Source organism: Cetorhinus maximus, chromosome 7 (assembly GCF_964194155.1).
Source record: "Cetorhinus maximus chromosome 7, sCetMax3.hap1.1, whole genome shotgun sequence".
Classification (NCBI taxonomy): domain Eukaryota; kingdom Metazoa; phylum Chordata; class Chondrichthyes; order Lamniformes; family Cetorhinidae; genus Cetorhinus; species Cetorhinus maximus.
Window position 1 is genome coordinate 59,759,215 of NC_135885.1, and position 17,566 is coordinate 59,776,780.

Below are 17,566 nucleotides of genomic sequence, written 5' to 3' on the forward strand. Positions count from 1 at the left end.
AATCATAGGCCCTTTCGGAGTGGCCCCTTCCCTGAGTTAAGGATCGAAGCCTCTTTCCCCTGGGTCAGGGACCAGATACCCTGGAAGCAGGCCCCTACCAGGATCAGAGATTGGACTCCACCCTCCCAACCCCCTCAGGATCAGACCCTCAGACACCCCCCCAATCTCCAGAGTTAGCAGACCTCCACTTGGGATCAGTCCTCCTATTGTCAGGGATTGGACCCACCCCTTCAAAGGGTTTGGGAGCTGATCCCCCTTGGGATTGGATCAAGTACTAGGGTTGGTCATCAGACATACTTGGTCCTGTGGCCTCCTCTGGAGCCACTCTGCCTAACTGGAAGCCGAACCTATCAATCAAGCTGATGTATATAGTGGGGAACCTATCAATGATAATAGGCACACACTGTGGTATTAAATTTCCACCTACAAGTTCCCCTCCAAGCCACACGCCATCCTAACTTGAAACTATATCGCTGTTCTTTCACTGTCACTAGATCACAATTCTGAAACTCCTTCCCAAAAGCACTGTGAGTGTACTTACATCATATGGACTGCAGTAGTTCAAGGAGGCAACTCACCACCACCTCCCCAAGAGCATTTGGGAATGGGAAACACCTTGCCAGTGATACCCGCATCCCATGAAATAATGAAAAAAGGGAAAATCATGTTTAACTAACTTGAAGTTTTTGATGAACTAACAGAAAGGGTTGATGAGGTTAATGATGTGGCTAATGTGGTGTCCACAGACTGCCAAAACATTTGAGTGCCACATGATAGACTTGTCAGCAAAGTTAGAACCCATAGAATAAAAGTGGTAGGTGGGGTACGAAGTTAGCTGAGTAAAGGGAAACAGAGAGTAATGGTGAAAGGTTACTTTTCAAATTGGAGGAAGCTATACAGCGGGGTTTCCAGGAGTTGTTTTTCCATATTAATGACTTACACTTGGGTGTACAGGGCACAATTTCAAAATTTGCTGATGACTCAAAGCTTGGAGGTATTGTGAACTGTGAAGAGGATAGACATAAGCTTCAAGAGGAGATAAACCAGCTGATAGAACGGACAGACACATGGCAGATGAAATTTAATGCAGAAAAGTGTGAAGTGATGCACTTAACTAGGAAGAAGGAAAGGAGATGATATAAACTAAAGGGTGCAATTCTAAAGGGATGCAGGAACAGAGAGTCCTGGAGGTATATGTGCACAAATTGTTGAAGGTGGCAGGGCAATTTGAGAAAGTGGTTAAAAAGGCATACAGAATCCTGGCCTTCATAAATCAAGGCATATAGAACACAAAAGGCATGATGAATCTTTAGTAACATTGGTTCAGCCTCAAAGGGAGTATTGTCCAATTTTGGGCAGCACACTTCAGGAAGGATGTGAAGACTTTAGTGAGGGTGCAAAAAAGGTTTACAAGAATGGTTCCAGATATGAGGCACTTCAATTATGTGGATAGATTGGAGAAGCTGGGGTTGTCCTCCTTCAAGAAGAGCAGGTTGAGAATTGATTTGATAGAGATGTTAAAGATCATGAGGGGCCTACACTGAGTAGATAGAGAGAAATTGTTCCCATTGGCGGAAGGGTTGAGAATCAGAGTTCACTGATTTAAGGTGAATGGCAAAAAGCCAATGATGGCATAAGGAAAAACTTAATGAATGGTTAGGGTCTGTTATACACTGCCTGAGAGTGTGGTAGAGGCAGATTCAAACATGGCTTTCAAAAGGAAACTGGATAAGCGCCTAAAGATAAAAAAAAAATGCTGGGCTACAGGGAAAGGATGATTGAGTGGGACTAGCTGAACTGGTCTTGCAGGGAGCCGCCAAAGACATAACAGGCAGAATGGCCTCCTTCTGGGCTGTGACCATTGTATGATTTTGTGATTCGAAAATGTCTTGTGGCAGCGCTGGAAGTTCCGAAGGTGTGACCAAGGGAATTAATCTCCCTGGCCATACCATCCTCAGGATGTTCCTTGAGGGACTTCTTGCAAAACTGCCTCTCCTCCCCCTGTTGTATGATGTTGTATGTGCCTGCATGCCATTGTAATGTAAAGGTGCTCGGCAGACCAAGGATTAACATGTGACTGGAAAGTAGTACCACCCATGGTATGATGTACAAAGTCACAAGATAATAGACTGAGATAACATTCTAGAAGCAACCCAGCTGCATGGCAGCAGCACCATGCACAACATTAACTGGGATCTGCACATAGTTAAAGATTAACAATAAATGGTTCATGTTTAAACATACAAGTCTCAAGATCTCATCAGTGAGACATCAAACGTACCCATAACACAACACCTCCCACTTGGAAAACATTGCCTCTTTCCTCCTGCTCTCTGGACCAAGGCTCCAGTGCCACGTGCAAGGACTTGGGATTCCTCTCTCTTGGTTATTACTCTATTTGGTATCCTTCTCCTTTACGGCCAATTGCACAACATGCAGTCAGATACAACAGAGTGCTGCTCACCTTTAGGCAAGGCAGTTTGCCTTTAAGAGGTGCAGGTTGGTTGGAGCATGTGCTGGCTATGCCTGCTTCTGGGCCCCCTGTTGAGCATTTCACCAGCCAGCCAGCAGAGTGGGTTGCACTTGATTGAACCATTCTAATGCAAAGGCAGCACGGAGTTTGTGTGCTGCCTGCATCAATGCGACTGGGCATCATGAATGGTGAGCCTGTGCCCGAAAACAGGACCAAACCTATTTTTAGCTTGAGATTTTCCTTTATTTGTTGGAGGGTTCAATGAATGAAGGTTTGTTGAGGTTTCGTTAATATCAAAATGTTAGTTGCTATAAGACTGTAAGCAAACAGTTACTTCCAACAAAGCATGTAGTGCCTTGGGATAATAAACCTGTGCTGCTGTTGGAGGTTGAAAATAAATTCTGGCAAAAATCTTTCTTAGTCTTGGCATGATTTTTATGTCAAAGATTGGTCTAGACAACCATTTTTATTTCCACAATATGAACTTTTCATTGGCCAGAAAAAAAGCATTAAAATCATGCTGTGAGTTAATGTATGGAGAGTGGAGGGAGGCCAGATACAAACAGTAAGTTAAAGATTTTAATGTTAAAAAAAGCAGTAAATGCTTTAAGATATATATTTTCAGGAATATTAACATTCAAGTCAAAAATAACACAGGGCAGAATGTGGGGGTAAATTAATGGTGATATGTTGTGTTTGGACAGGTTATATTGGCCAGGATTTTACAGTCCCGACGCAGCGTGTCTCCTCCCAGCGGATGCAGTGAGCCATTTATATCTCCATTAAGTTTGATGGGACCAGAATATCTTGCCAGGTGGGAGGGGCCATAAATTCCTGGCTATTTTTACAATTACGAGGTTTATAAAATTATGGAATCAAATGGACAGTTCAAAGTATACCCGATTACAACCTGATATTCTTAACACTTGCTTGGGGCTTGGAGAATCACAGCCTGTCCATTGGCATCACAGCTGCCTTTGCCATTGCCTGCAAGTGTCAATATCTTGCATCTTTTTCCCAGTAAAACAATCTTAGCCTTCCTTTAATCTTTAGCAGCCTCATTGCCCAGACCTGTTGTCAGGCAGACTTCAGCACAGGTTATATGACATCTTTCATTTTACCCTAAATTTAAAGGGACAGTGCTAAAACATAATATTACAGCAATAAAGTTATTAATAATCTGAGTACCTTGATTACTTTAATTTATTCTTTATCCAATACAAAAATGGAGAGGCTAGGAAGTTTTCCTGGATCTGTCTAAAGAATACATTTTCAAACTAAGCCTCACGGGTGTATGGAAAAATGAAGGTATCAGAATTTTATGTGCCTAAATCCAGACACATTGCCAACTTAAGAATTCAACATATTTTTCTGTATTTGTTGATTGATTTGCTGTTTATTTTTTTTTTGCATTGGTCCCATTGCTTTCTTTCAGATCATTGAGATGGTTCTTGAAGGTAGAATAGGAAATCCACAGGAGTGTGTCAGTATTTACAAGGAGCCTTCCACATAGAAAGCTGGAAAAATCATAACTACAAACTCAAAGACTATGGGTGGAATTTTCCGTTCTGGAGACAAAGTGCGGTGGTGGGCGGGAATGTCAGCATGATTCTCACTGGGCAATGGATCAGATTAATCCATGCGACCTTCCACTTTTCAGCTCATTAATTATTCATCAGCGAGGAGCTTGTTGAATCTCATGTCGGGCCAGGCAGGGGTTTGTTCACCCCTGCCATGGGGTCAAAAGTCCTATGCCATGTTTAAGCGGCATCCACACAGCCATTCACTCACTGCAGGCCAGGTGTGTTGTTTTGTTCTGGTTCTCAATGGCTTCCAAAAGAACCAAACTTTCCGCTCCACGGTTCAGCGAAGCCTCCCTAGGATTTTCCTCCAGACCATCCAGGAAAGGCAGTAGGTCCTCTTTCCAAGAGATGGGAGCAGAGGTCCTCCCACCTGACCACGTCAGCCTGGGAGGAGGTCGCCAGGGAGGTCAGCACCTGTGGCCAACAAAAAAGGACCACCCTGCAGTGCAGGAAAAGGATGAATGGTCTGAGCTGCTCCGCCAGGGTAAGTGAAACTTAATCCACTTACTGCAAACTCACTCTCTCATAAGGGCATCAGACAGTCTAAGGGTTAGAGTCCGCAGGGATGTCACACACACTGCCAGAAGATGGGACATAGAACTGAATGTCTGCCAGCAACTTTAAGATCACCATCCCATGTAAATACTTGCACAAACAGCATCTTATTCCCTTACTGGGGAGGATTCAGCACACACAACAGGCATGCATGCTTCTGAACTGCTCTTTCATCCATAGTGCCCACAGTCAATCCATCTGTCTTTATGCAGAACAAGATCTCCCACACCAAATGAGAGACAGCCAAGACCAGAAGGGGAGCCCCAGAGTTGAGGACAGTCTCCACCCATGAGGTGCAGGCAGAAGAGCTCGCTGGAGAGGATAGAGATTGTTCCTGCATGAAAGGTGAGATCGGTCTCCCCCAAAAGGCCAGTGAGGATCCATGTGGTATACATTGATGACATGTGGAAGACGATTGTGAGTTACCTAGAATGTTGGAGTCTGCCTAGTCAATCATTAATTATCTCCTCTCTCTATTCCAGCTACCGGCAAGAAAACGTAAAGGCTGTTCTCAAACAAGCATCTCAACCCCAGCTCCCAAAACAGCTCAGATGAAGATGCTGAAAGCTATCAATTGAAGATCTCTGATTGCATTCACCTGCACCCTCCACCAGTGCAGATACACACACCTCGGTAGGACCTGGTTCTAGAGTAGGTTTGGGTTCACAATCTAGTGATCGCCTCATGGACATGTGTCCACAACAGGCGGGGGCAGTGGCAGCTGAGGTCTCTGACACTCAGAGGACTGCTGGCGGCCAGGCCCCTGCTGAGTCTGAGTCCAATGATGAGCCTCTGGAATCAGCCCTGAGAGAAATGCTGGAGGTGCAGAGACAGGGAAACATCATGCAGAGTTGTCAGAGGCTGTCACCAGACATGGGACGAAGGATGGAGGAGTCCGTACACATTCTGACTGATGCCATGGCTCTGGCATACATGCACATCAAAGTCGCCATTGGAAGGGTGGCGGCTACCTTGGAGACACAGGTCCAGCAGTTTCTGCCGGATTTGCGCTCGGACCTGCACACCATCGCTCTAGCCATGAGTGCATTCCAGCAGTGATTAGGCGAGAGAGGTACAGGGCACCTCGACCTCCCTCCGGGTCCCCTTTCTCCTCGAGGAGTCAGGGAGAGGCCCTCGGGCACCCAAAGGGAGGAGCAGCATCAGATCGGCACCCCAGGAGCATCCACCCAGGACACTCCATGGTTGCCTGCTGCTCCAAATCCACTCTATTAACTCCAGCAGGTCAGGCCAAGGAGGGTGCACCCGCTCCATGGCAGACCTAGCAGGACAGGGCCATCTTGGCCTCAGGCCACCAGGGGACTCCTGCCAAAGCCATCTCAGGCAACACAGCATAGCAGTCAGGGGACTGAAACCACCTATGCTGCGGATTTCAGGGCTGCACCTAGACATAGCGGTAGGGTTGAAAAATAGTAAGTTTTGAACGCACAATGGTGGCATGGGTGTTCATTCATTATATATACTCTTAACTACTGTAATTACAGTTCATATTTATCTCTCTCCAAGTCTCAACTAGTCAATGGCTAAACAATGTGATCCAATGCCCTGCATTCATTAAAGCGCACAAAATGTACCCCCCTAATTAGCTCCCATCTCAGTTCCATTAACTCTCACTCAATCTCATCACAGTGATTAGACTTTATTTCCACATCTGCACCATTAACAAAAGCACTTCATATGTGAAAATGATGGCTGGGCATTATACCTGTGACCCTTGGATCTCAGGCAGACATTATTTGGCCTCAGGAGAATTGTTCACTGAGGTCAGTAATTATTCTGATGCTGTCGCACTGATTTCTGCAGTTTGCGATTGTAACAAGTATTTGTCACGACCAATGTTAGAATCTTTTCTCTCAAGTATACTCTGCAATGGCATTTGTCTTATGACAGTGAGTTTTTGGGAAAAGTCGTATTCATTGTCGAGCACCATAGGCTTTCATGCCTCCTTACAGCCTGTTTTGGTCTCTACATTTAAGGCTGAACATTATTGATTTTTTAGTTCCCACTCTCCACATGCATGATGCTGAGTGATGGAAGTAGGTTTCACTGAGTAACATTTGAAATGTCTGCTAGGGAGGAATGAGTGTGTGATATCAGACATGTGTGCTCACCCTGCGAAGCCATCTACTAACCTGTGAGGATCTTACTTTACTCCTGAACAGCTGCCTAGCGGTGCTTTATGGAATCCATCTGTAAAGGCATGGTAATCAATATGGAATTCATTGCATGACTGTGCACCGATTGATGTAGGGTAGATAGAAAGGATTGGCATTTTGTGAGATGGACAATGTTGAGGACTGTATTGCAATGAAAATGATGCCTTGGCACATCTCCTGAGTGCTCAGCAGTATCAATGAAGAGAAGTTGTCATTGACTGTTGTGTCAGTGCTGACTGGGTCACGTCTCTCCCAAATGCCAAGGAGGTAGACTTGAGTGGCTTCCAACGAATGCAGGGTCATGAGTGTTTATAAATCATCAAATGATAATCCTGCTGAGCCACTCTCTGTGAGGACAATGCAAGCATAACTTGCAGCTTTGGATGCATGCTGTGGAGTAACAAGTCACTGCATCCTGATGTCTGAAGGCATATTGGGGCTCAGTATCAAGATGCAGCCTCTGCATTATTCATCCATGAGACCTGGGTTTTGGAGACATGGTGCTGTCCGGATGTTGCTCCCTCTTGAGATGGTCAAGTACTGACCAGTGACAAATGATTTTCCTGTTAGCGCTGCCTTGCTAAGCTGCTGTCACACTGTCATGAATGCATCCATCTGTGCAATGGCGTTTCAGCTGCTTGAAAGCTGCAATGCCCACTGACTTGTTTCGCCATGGTTGAAAGGACTGCACTATGGGGAGGACTTTCTCTCTGTCAGGCGGGCGGACCCGGGAACAACCGCGATTCCCATCGCTGCCTGTGATTGAGCTCTGACCGTGACTTCATACTGGCTGGCCAATTAATGGCTAGCCAGCGTGAAAGGTGTGCTAAGAGCCTCAGTGCTGCTAGGGTGGGGGCGGGAGAAGACCGGGCACTGAAGTGTGCGCATGTGTAGGGGAGCGCACACTGACAGCTCCCTGAAGGCACAGATCTGCCTCAGGGAGCTGTCAGATTTTAAATACAAAAATAAACTTTTTACATATGGGATAAACATGTCCCCATGTGTGACTCAGTCACATGAAGAGGGACATGTTAAAAAGGATGTTAAAATTTTTTTTTTAGTAAGTGTTGGAAACCTCATCCCATTTCGTTAAAAATGCAAAGGCCGCCTGGCTTACACGCCCACCCGCCAACCGAATGGTTGATTGGGCAGCGAAAATGCAGCTTAATTAATTACTTAAGGGCCTCAGTAGGCCTCTTAATTGTCAGCGGGTGCGCTGCCACCTCTTGCACACACCAAAAGATCACGAGAGTGCACAGGATGCTCGCCCGACGTCATCGCGCACTATTTCACTCCCGTTCAGGTCAAGCATGCACCAGCCCGCTGGACAAAAAATTCTGCACTATGTGTAGTTGCTTAAGGAGGTCCACTAGCGGAACGTTAATCACATTCCATAGTAGCCACATGTTCCCCAGACTACTGCACTTTCCTAGGATGACTCCATTATTAGATACGCTGCTTCCGTGATCATTGTGAGATTGATGACCTTTCCTAATATATTGATGCTGAGAATGAAGGTTCTGTTATGTTAAATGCATTGAAACCTGAGGGGAACTTCGATTGTGAGAACTTGTCTTCACCTTATTCCTCTTAAATCTTGTAGCTATGTGGCTGTCACAGGCACATCTTCCGCGTTGTTCCTGTGCAATAGCTTCCTCATGTGGCTTGCCTGAATACTTGTCCTCTTCAGATTCATCCCCTTCCAAGTCCTCCTGGTCTGAGGATAAGTCTAGCTCCTCAATGTCTCCTTCTGGCACACATCTCCCCAATGCAGAGCAAGGTTGTGCTGGGCGTAGCAAACAACAATGATACAGGAAATTCTCTGTAGTGAGTATTAGAGGGCCCCGCCTGAGCATTCCAAACACCAGAAGTGCATCTTTAAGAGGCCAATGGTTTTCCCTATTAATGACCTTGTGGCAAAATGTGCAGCATTGTTTCTCTCTTCAGATGGGTTCTGTGCCTGACAAATGGGCGTCATTAGCCTTGTCTTCTGAGGGTACCCCTTAACACTGAGGAGTCAACCCTCTAAGTACCATGGTCCCTGAAATATCTCTGGCACCTTGGAGTGACTCAAAATGTAAGAGCCATGTGAGGTCCCTGAGTACCTAGCACAAACATGCTGAATCTGCTTTTTGTGATCACAAATTAGCTGAACGTTAAGACTGTGAAATCCTTCCCTATTAATGAATCTCACAGGCTGCTGCCAGGAAGCTTTCATGGCCACATGTGTGCAGTAGATGGTGCCCTGCAATTGCGGAAAGCTTGACGTTGCAGCAAATCCCACAGCTCTGGCAGCCTGGTTTGCTTCATCCATGCAGAGCTGCATGTACTGGTGAGCTTTACTGAAAAGGGCATCTGTCACCTCCTATATGTATTTGTGTGTTGCCATTTGTGAGATTCTGCAAAGGTCCCCAGTGGAGCCCTGGAAGAGCCCACTGGCAAAAAAGTTCAGTGTGGCAATGACCTTCAGAGCAACCAGCATTGTATGCCCTCCTGGTCCATGTGGCATGGGTTCCTCACAGAGAAGGTGGCAAATGTGAGTTACCACATCCCTAGACAAGCTAAGGCATCTGTGGGACTGTCTTTCGCTCATGTCCATGTATGAGCTGACCCTTGGTCACACCAATCATCTTCATGGATTTGGCCCCTCCTCATCAGTATCTGGGATTTCCTGAAGCCCTGCTAGCTCCTGATCCTCAAGACGATGATCTTCGCTGAGCTGTGCCAATTGGCGATGAGCCCTTCTTCTCATTCTAATCATAGCTATCCACAAGGCAGTGTTGCTTTCAGCCTACATTCTCCACTTCTCCTTGTATCTATGAATGGATACAATTGAGCTATCAATGGTAGTTCCCATTGAATGGTCTCCCACCATATACAAGGCAGGAATGCAGTCTCTAGTCTTTGACTTTCCCTCAGTCTATACATGGCATACCAAGGCCACCTTTTGTAGGGTGAGTTCATCCTGGAGGATGTCGAGTGGCTAAGAATTCCCCTCAGATGTGACTGTGCATTCACAATGAGGATCTTAATTAGGATCAAAAGGCCCTTGACCTATGACCCATAGTCAGACTTCTGGTGATGATCCTCCAGTGGTCTTGACAATAAATATTGATACCAAATCCTTGCTCTTATGTCACGACTGCCAGCATGGTGCCTTGAATGCCATGATCAATGCACTTAGAACATGGAGACTTGTAGGGCCCATGCTGCCTCTACGCAGCAAATGTAACCTTTGATTGTTTGACCCTACATCCATTTTCACATGCCAATTAAGACCATATGCACTGCATCACCTAAACTTAATGGTTTCTCGTCTGAATCTGCAACATTAGTAAAGGAGTCAAACTCATTCATTGTGCATTAGACCCTCGAGTCCAGCACTCAGCTGAGCCATGCTTTCCATGGTTTAAGCAGGGCAGTTATAGTTTGCCCCTTCAATCAGCCAAAAATTGCTGTGCTGAACTCTTTCCACATGCTGAGACCCCTCTCTGATCAATTTTTTTCTAGCTTTTCTTTGACCTGCGCCATTGTTAGGTGAGCTCAAAATTGGTGCTGCTGACCTTTGTCTAGGAGTCCAGCTTCCAACCTCCCCCATTCACCCACCAACTTCCTCCCATCCTCCTCCATACTCACAGCCTCCTAATTCCCCATCCTCCTATCACTATCCAGCCTCCCTCTATTATCCTTGACCCCATCATTCTTCATGTGGATATTCCTGAATCCCCCCTGAACCCTTTAATGTTGATGTCCCCATGTCATTTGTCGAACTGATCCCTCCCCTTCTTGAAATCACATGCACCTATTACTTTATGATACCACCACCCCATTGAGACCATCCAATACCATTACTTTTCAACTATCGACTTACAGGATCGAGAAGTCTCTCCTGAATGTTACTGTGTCCTATGCCTCACAATGCCATGACTCAAATCCCCAGAACCAAATACCTTCGGTGACTAACCACGCCCTGCACACTATGCTGTGGACGACCGTCACTGTCCAGAGAGGCCTCCCCCGCCCAAGATAAGGGCCAAGGCATGTATGCCATGCAGAGCCCTCAAACATAGCCCGTACAGTGCCAGGACAGTTTCTTCAATGTGCCTCCAAAACAGTGGCCACAGTCTCATGACATGCTCATCAATGTGCCCCTGATAGCATGGCTTCAGCCCCAAGCCAGTCTCTTCAATATGCCCCGACAGATGGCCTCAGCCCCAGGACAGCCTCTGACTCTTCCTTGGACAGTCTTATAACTCTTGCCTCAGAACAGTTTTTCACTACTCCACCATGTTTCTTGACCACCCCCAGCCCTGTCTCTGTCTCCCTCTCCCCTGTAATGTTCCCCCCGACCAGTCCAGCATCTGTCTCCCTCTCTCCTCACATGTTACAAATTACCCCCTTCCACCCTGCCTTTGTCTCCCCATCCCCTCTCGTGATCCACGTTCACCCCCCAGTCCTGCCACTGTCTACCCCCCCCAAGTCCTGCCTCTGTCTCATCCCTTCTCGTAGGTCTTGCTTCCCGTGCCCAGTCTTGGCACAGCTTGTGCTGCAGGCACCTGATATCTCGCAGCAACACTTTTGAAGGAAGGTGAAAGCAGTATTGACCGACCTCCAAGTCATGGATGACTTGAAGTTCGCCAGGTGCACCCCACTTATATGCAGTCATGAAATTGACTGTTCTCATTGTCCGTTGGCAGATCACTTAATTTGGAGGGGGAACATAATTCCAGCAAGCTGGCCTTTTAATGAGCATTCATGTGATGCTAATGAATGCAAATATGGTCCCTGACATAGATCAGCAGGAAACTCGATCTGCTTTTAACCTGCCATCAAAGTTGAGAGAACAAACTTCCAGACTAATTTCCTGCTGGTGGGAAACTGACTTTTTCCATCACACCAGATTTATTGTACCCACCTGCCACGATTCTGGCTGATGGTGGGAGTGGAAAACTCCATTCTATATCTGAGTGACTAAAAAAAATTCAAGTGTTCTAGATACAAGAGTGATATAATATAAATAAAAGCAAAATACTGCAGATGCTGGAAATCTAGAATAAAAACAAAAATACCTGGAAAAACTCTGCAGGCCTGACAGCATCTGCAGAGAGGGATACAGTTGACGTTTCGAGTCCATATGAACCTTCATTAGAACTAAAAAATATTGAAATGAGATGGAATATAAGCTGGTAGAGTGGGGTGGGAGGGACAGGTAGAGCTCGATAGGGGGCCAGTGATAAGTGGAGGCCAAGAAGAGACTGCCAAAGATGCCATAGACAAAAGGACAAAGGGGTGTTGATGGTGGTGATATTATCTAAAGGATGTGCTAACGGGGACATTAAGGGTAACAAGCAGGACAAGCTAGTGGCAGATGGCCCTGTGGGGTTGAGGTGGGGGGAAGGGATCGAAATGGGCTAAGAGGTAGAGATGAACCACTGGCCCCCTATCGAGCTCTACCTGTCCCTCCCACCCCCCTCTACCAGCTTATATTTCATCTCATTTCTATATTTTTTAGTTCTGATGAAGGGTCATACGGACTCGAAACATCAATTGTATCCCTCTCCGCAGATGCTGTCAGACCTGCTAAGTTTTTCTAGGTATTTTTGATATAATATAAACATTTGTTACTTAAAAATAGTCCTAGTTGCTTTTGGTAATTTTATTTCTTTCTGTATTGAAGAAAAATTGTACCATTGCACATTGCAAAGAGAATAATGTAATGATTAACAGAGCAAAATGATTGAAATTGAACCTAATTATTGTTTAACCCAAAGCATTTACATACTTCTTCCAAATTAATGTTTTCACATCAACAAAGAAAATACAGAACATTTGTAGAAAACAATTTTTCCTTACCGATGATAAGACTTACTGCATATCCTACGGGAGCCTGTGTCCATATAAATCCAAGTCCAATGGTATAGACTGCCTCTGCTGTGCCATTAATGTAAGCACCACCAACCCAAGTGGCTAAATGACAGATATAAGATGATTAGAAACTACACCTGTAATTTCAGTTCTTTGCTACATAGATGACAATATATATAATCTATAACATTAAGGAAATTATCTGATATATGGGGCCGTTATTCTGTTATTAACACTAGGGGCAAACTGATTCCCTGGTCATTAAACATAGGAGCTTGGGCAGAGACCTGTATGCAGGGTATCTGCCACTTTGACATTGCCTCGGGATTTCCAGCATTCCCACCTGGGTGAGATGGGGGAAGGAGGCCTCCTCTTACATGCAATAGGCAGAAGTTGGGGTAATTGTTCAGATGATGGGGAACAGAATATATTTGGGCCTTCCACCTTATCGTCCTGCTCTCACGCCTGTGAAGCACCCATTTGATGGAAGAAGCAGCTTTGCACCCAGTCGCTCTTCAATTCAAGGAATGGAGAGAGGCAGAATTGGTTATGCAGACAAGCCCCATTTCTGCTTTTCATGGACTTTTAATTTTTACTTACATGTCTGAAAGTACCTCCACTTAAAGGCACCCTGAGGAGTCCAACCTGCCTCAGTAGCACCCAACCTTCTGGTGGTACTGCTGAGGCTTTAGAGCTGATGGCCCTCTGATTATGCTGTCAGCATCAGGAGTAATTGTGGAGAGTGTTAGGACTTGCCAGAAGATATTTATTGTTACATATTTCATTACTTAACTATTTCATTATTAGGTGGATTGAGAATTGCAATGGAATAGACATTAGCCTTCTGTCTCTGGGACTTGAATTTAAATCCAGTGCCAGTGTGAGCAAGTCTGTTCTCCTTGTTAACTGTAAAAGTCATACGTGCAATGAGTTTAGGGTTTCAATTAGGCTCCCAGTTGATGTGAACCCAGTTGCTATTGGTATTCAGAGAGTCTACTAGCTGGAACTGAGGAAAGGCAGGCTTACTGTACCTCAAACCATTTATACATGATGTGGGAGTGACTAGTGCTGACACTGCACCCCAAAATTGAAAGTGGTCCATTCCCCAGGATAGACAGCTTTCAGTTTGGTAAGAAATAATGGTAAGATAGTGAGAAAAGTTCTCAACAAAGTAGCATTGCAAACGTTATTGCAATTCTTCTCTATCTCTATATTTTAAAAATTACTTAATATCTCTTTTAAGCTTTGGGAAGTGTAAAAGTAAGAATAAATGAATAAGCTCACCAGTCATAGTAAAAATGCCAAGTACTAAACCTATGTCTCTTCGTCCTATCATAATAACTTCATTTCGAAGCAGTTCACCATGGCTTGGATTACTTCTATTTTTCCAGGCTGCCCATATTCCAATAATTAGGATTACCAAATAGAACAGGATGATTGCGACTAGCCCTCCAATGTCGACACCCATTTTTCAGCTGAAAATGCGGCTAGTGCAGAATGCTGTCACCAATGGCTAAATAAAACAACACAAACATTGTGCATCTTGAGTAATTCTCTAACTGATTAACATCAAATAAGAGTGAAATCTACCATTTCTATGCCACTCAAAATACCCGCCCTGAGACTAGAACAAACAAGAAAAGACTAATAGACACAAATGAGACAACCCATTTTTCTTACTTCACTGTCGTGAATATAAAAAATTATTACATTTTTCTTCAGTTCTCTGCCAAAAGGCACAGCACAATGATCTCCACCACAGGTAGGTCAAGTAAGCAGATCCCAAATTCACCCCAGCCGGAATCAAACCCTGCGCTGTTGGCACCAATCTGATCCACGCCAGCCATCCAGCCAACTGAGCCAACCAGCACTTTCAAATGCATGTTGTAGTCCAGAGCTATGGATAGAGTTGGTAGAGGCTCCAATTTTCTTTCCATCACCTGGCTGACCAGGAATCTCGCCCACACTTACCGCCTGCCATTAGCATATGTTGGAAGGACTTCCAGACTGATAGTCAACCTGTTTGGCTACATTATGAATTCTCCTTCCTTGGCCACCAAGTCCTGGGGTGGGACTCAAACCCAGAGCATCTGTCTCAGAGGTAGGGGCATTATCCACCCTGCCACAAGACCTCCTATATGATGGTCATACACCTTATTTCAATAAGCCAAAATAGACTTGTATTGCCAACATTTCACTACCAGGATGAGATCAGAGAGGGATGTTCTTTCTCTTGCTCTTCTGCTCATCCTATTGAATCCCTAGCAACTACCATAAGAATGAGCTTATGGTTCCATAGCATGTAATTTAGAGAATATATTATATATATGCAATATATGCAATATATTATCACTTTGTACAGATGGCATCTTACTCTGTCATTAACCCCACCATTTTCCAATCTAGCATTTTTCAAGCCACGAATATAATTCATCTGCTCTAAATTTAGAACCTGCCCTCATATCGCAACTTTAACACATGGTTCTCTGTCAGGGTTTATAATTCGAATTATCATTAGGCTAATGAGCAGGAAGTGGGGGAGTCAGAGGCAAGGTTGAAGAAATAGGTTTGGAAGAAATTTTGGAGTTAGGGACAGGTATAATAAGGTAAATGGAATTATGAAAAAAATTGCTGGGAGATGGTGGCTGAAAGCTTGATCACTGATGTTAGGTTAGCATTTGAATACACAATAGCCCAAAGTCAGAATAATGGAGTAAAAACAGAAAATGCTGGAAATACTCAGCAGGTAGACCTGATGAGAATTCCCAGCGTTTTTTGTTTTTATTTCAGATTTCCAGCAACCACAGTACTTTACCCATTTGTTAAAAGAGTGGAGGGTGTGAACTGGATTTAAGATTGTAGAAATCTGCAGAAATAGGATGAAGGGAGACCATGAAGGGCTTTTGAAATCATTGCGCTGTGCCTAGTAATCAGTGGAGCTTAGTAAGAACAGAGGTGATAGATGGGCAATTTCTACCAAAAGGTTAATGGAAAAGACAGAGCTCAGAATTAGTTGAGGATTGTATTGGATGGAGCTTAGAAGGGAAATGTGAAGGGTGTGGGGGACATAGAGATTGGCGGTGACAAAGGTATGAGTGAGAAATTCAGTGGCAGTAAGTGAGATAAGGGATATTGGCAGGCAATATTGCAGGGGTGAAAATGAGCAGGTTTAGAGTTGTACTTATTTAAATTCTTTAGTGGGATGCAGGTGTCGCTGGCAAGGCCAACATTTATTGCCCATGCCTTCTTGAGTCTTTGCAGTCCATCTGGTGCAGGTGCATCCACAATGCTGTTAGGACAGGAGTTCCAGGGTTTTGACCCAGTGACACAGAAGGAACATCTATATCGACCCAAGTCAGGATGGTATATTGCCTGGAGGAGAACTGCAGGTGGTGGTGTCCCATGTGTCTGTTGTCCTTGTCCTTCTAGGTGGTAGAGGTTGCAGGTTTGAAGGTGCTGCCAAAAGAGCTTTGGTGAGTTGCTGCAGTGCATCTTGTATATAGTACACAATGCTGCCATTTTGTGTCGGTGGTGGAGGGAGTGAATGATTAAGTTTGAGGCTGGGTTACCAATCAAATGGGCTGCTTTGTCCAGGATGGTGTTGAGCTTTGTGAGTATTGTTGGAGATGCCCCAGGCAAATGGAGAGTATTGCATCACACTCCTGACCGGTGCCATGAAGATGGTGGACAGACTTTGGGGAGTCAAGAGATGAACAGAATACCCAGCCTCTGAACTGCTCATGCAGCCACAGTATTTATATGGTTGGCGCAGTTCAGTTTTTGGTAAATGGTAACCCCCACTATGTTGATAATGAGGAATTCAGCGATGGTAATGCCATTGAATGACAAGGTGAGATGGTTCAATTCACTCTTGTTGGAGATAATCATTGCCTGGCACTTGCATGGCATGAATTTTACGCGCCACTTTTCAGCCCAAGACTGAATGTTGTCTGCTTCAGTATCTGAGGAGTTGCGAATGGTGCTGAACATTGTGTGACTATCAGTGAACATTCCCACTTCTGACCTTATGCTGGAGGGAAAGTCATTGATGAAGCAGCTGACGATGTGGGATTTCAGTTCAGTCGTGGGTTGCTCAGGCCCCTGGTGATGAAGAGCTGTAAACCAAACATGATAGCTTCAATCTTGCTGTTTAGTGAGAGAAACATTTGTTTCATCCATGACTTGGGGCTGAAATTTACTGCAAGCCTCAGGACATAGACATCAGGCCAAAAAGTGAGTCCTGGGTCCGCACTTGCCTGCAGTGGGACGAGCTAGACAACTTTACTGCCTCCTAATTGGTTGTGTGCAGGCTGGCTGGCCAATTAAGGACAGTGGGCGGGCTGCTGTTGCTGCCAGCAAGATCAGAAGGCCAGCAGCTCTGAAGCCTCAGCAACGCCAAGGAGAGGTGGTCGCTGCTGAGTCAGGTCAGAGACCTCAAGCTGCTGTCATGATAATAGCAAATTGTGGTTGTGGACCCCAGTGTTAGATGCTATACGGTACTCTATACTGGATATGGGATCACCTGACCTAGGGATTGAATGTCAGATAGCACATGTTGGAACTTGCCTTGATAGAATTCAGTTACTGCAGATATGTGTTCATGTTAGGAAAATGTGTTATCAATAAAGTTAGCTCAGCTACAATGTCGACGGCCTATGTGCAGCATTGAAACAAAAAACAAGACAGCTGCCTCAAAAAGGAGGTGCCCTCATACAGGTAAGTAAAAATTAATATTTATGGGGCTAGGGGAAGTCGGCCCCATGAGACATAGGGGAAGCCATGAAGCCTCCATGAATCTGGCAACCACACGGTGCTGGGAAAATTCCCTGGCAGCGAGACTTTGTCAGCGAACCGGCCTATTGTGGCACCCTGCTATTTTCCCAGAGCCTCGCCTGCTTCAATTCCTGCCACTTGGA

The 17,566-nt window shown here is 45.1% G+C and overlaps 1 protein-coding gene across 1 annotated transcript in view; it reads right to left on the reverse strand.

Annotated features, from left to right (window-relative positions):
- Positions 1-14,118, reverse strand: part of LOC144682408 (high-affinity choline transporter 1-like) — a 108,996-nt gene extending 94,878 nt beyond the window's left edge. The window contains exons 1-2 of the mRNA XM_078544820.1: positions 13,935-14,118; positions 12,639-12,752 (exon numbers count right to left, since the gene is read on the reverse strand). Of these exons, the coding sequence (XP_078400946.1) occupies positions 12,639-12,752; positions 13,935-14,118 (298 nt within the window). The remainder of the gene's footprint in view (positions 1-12,638; positions 12,753-13,934) is intronic.
- Positions 14,119-17,566: the final 3,448 nt, after the last annotated feature.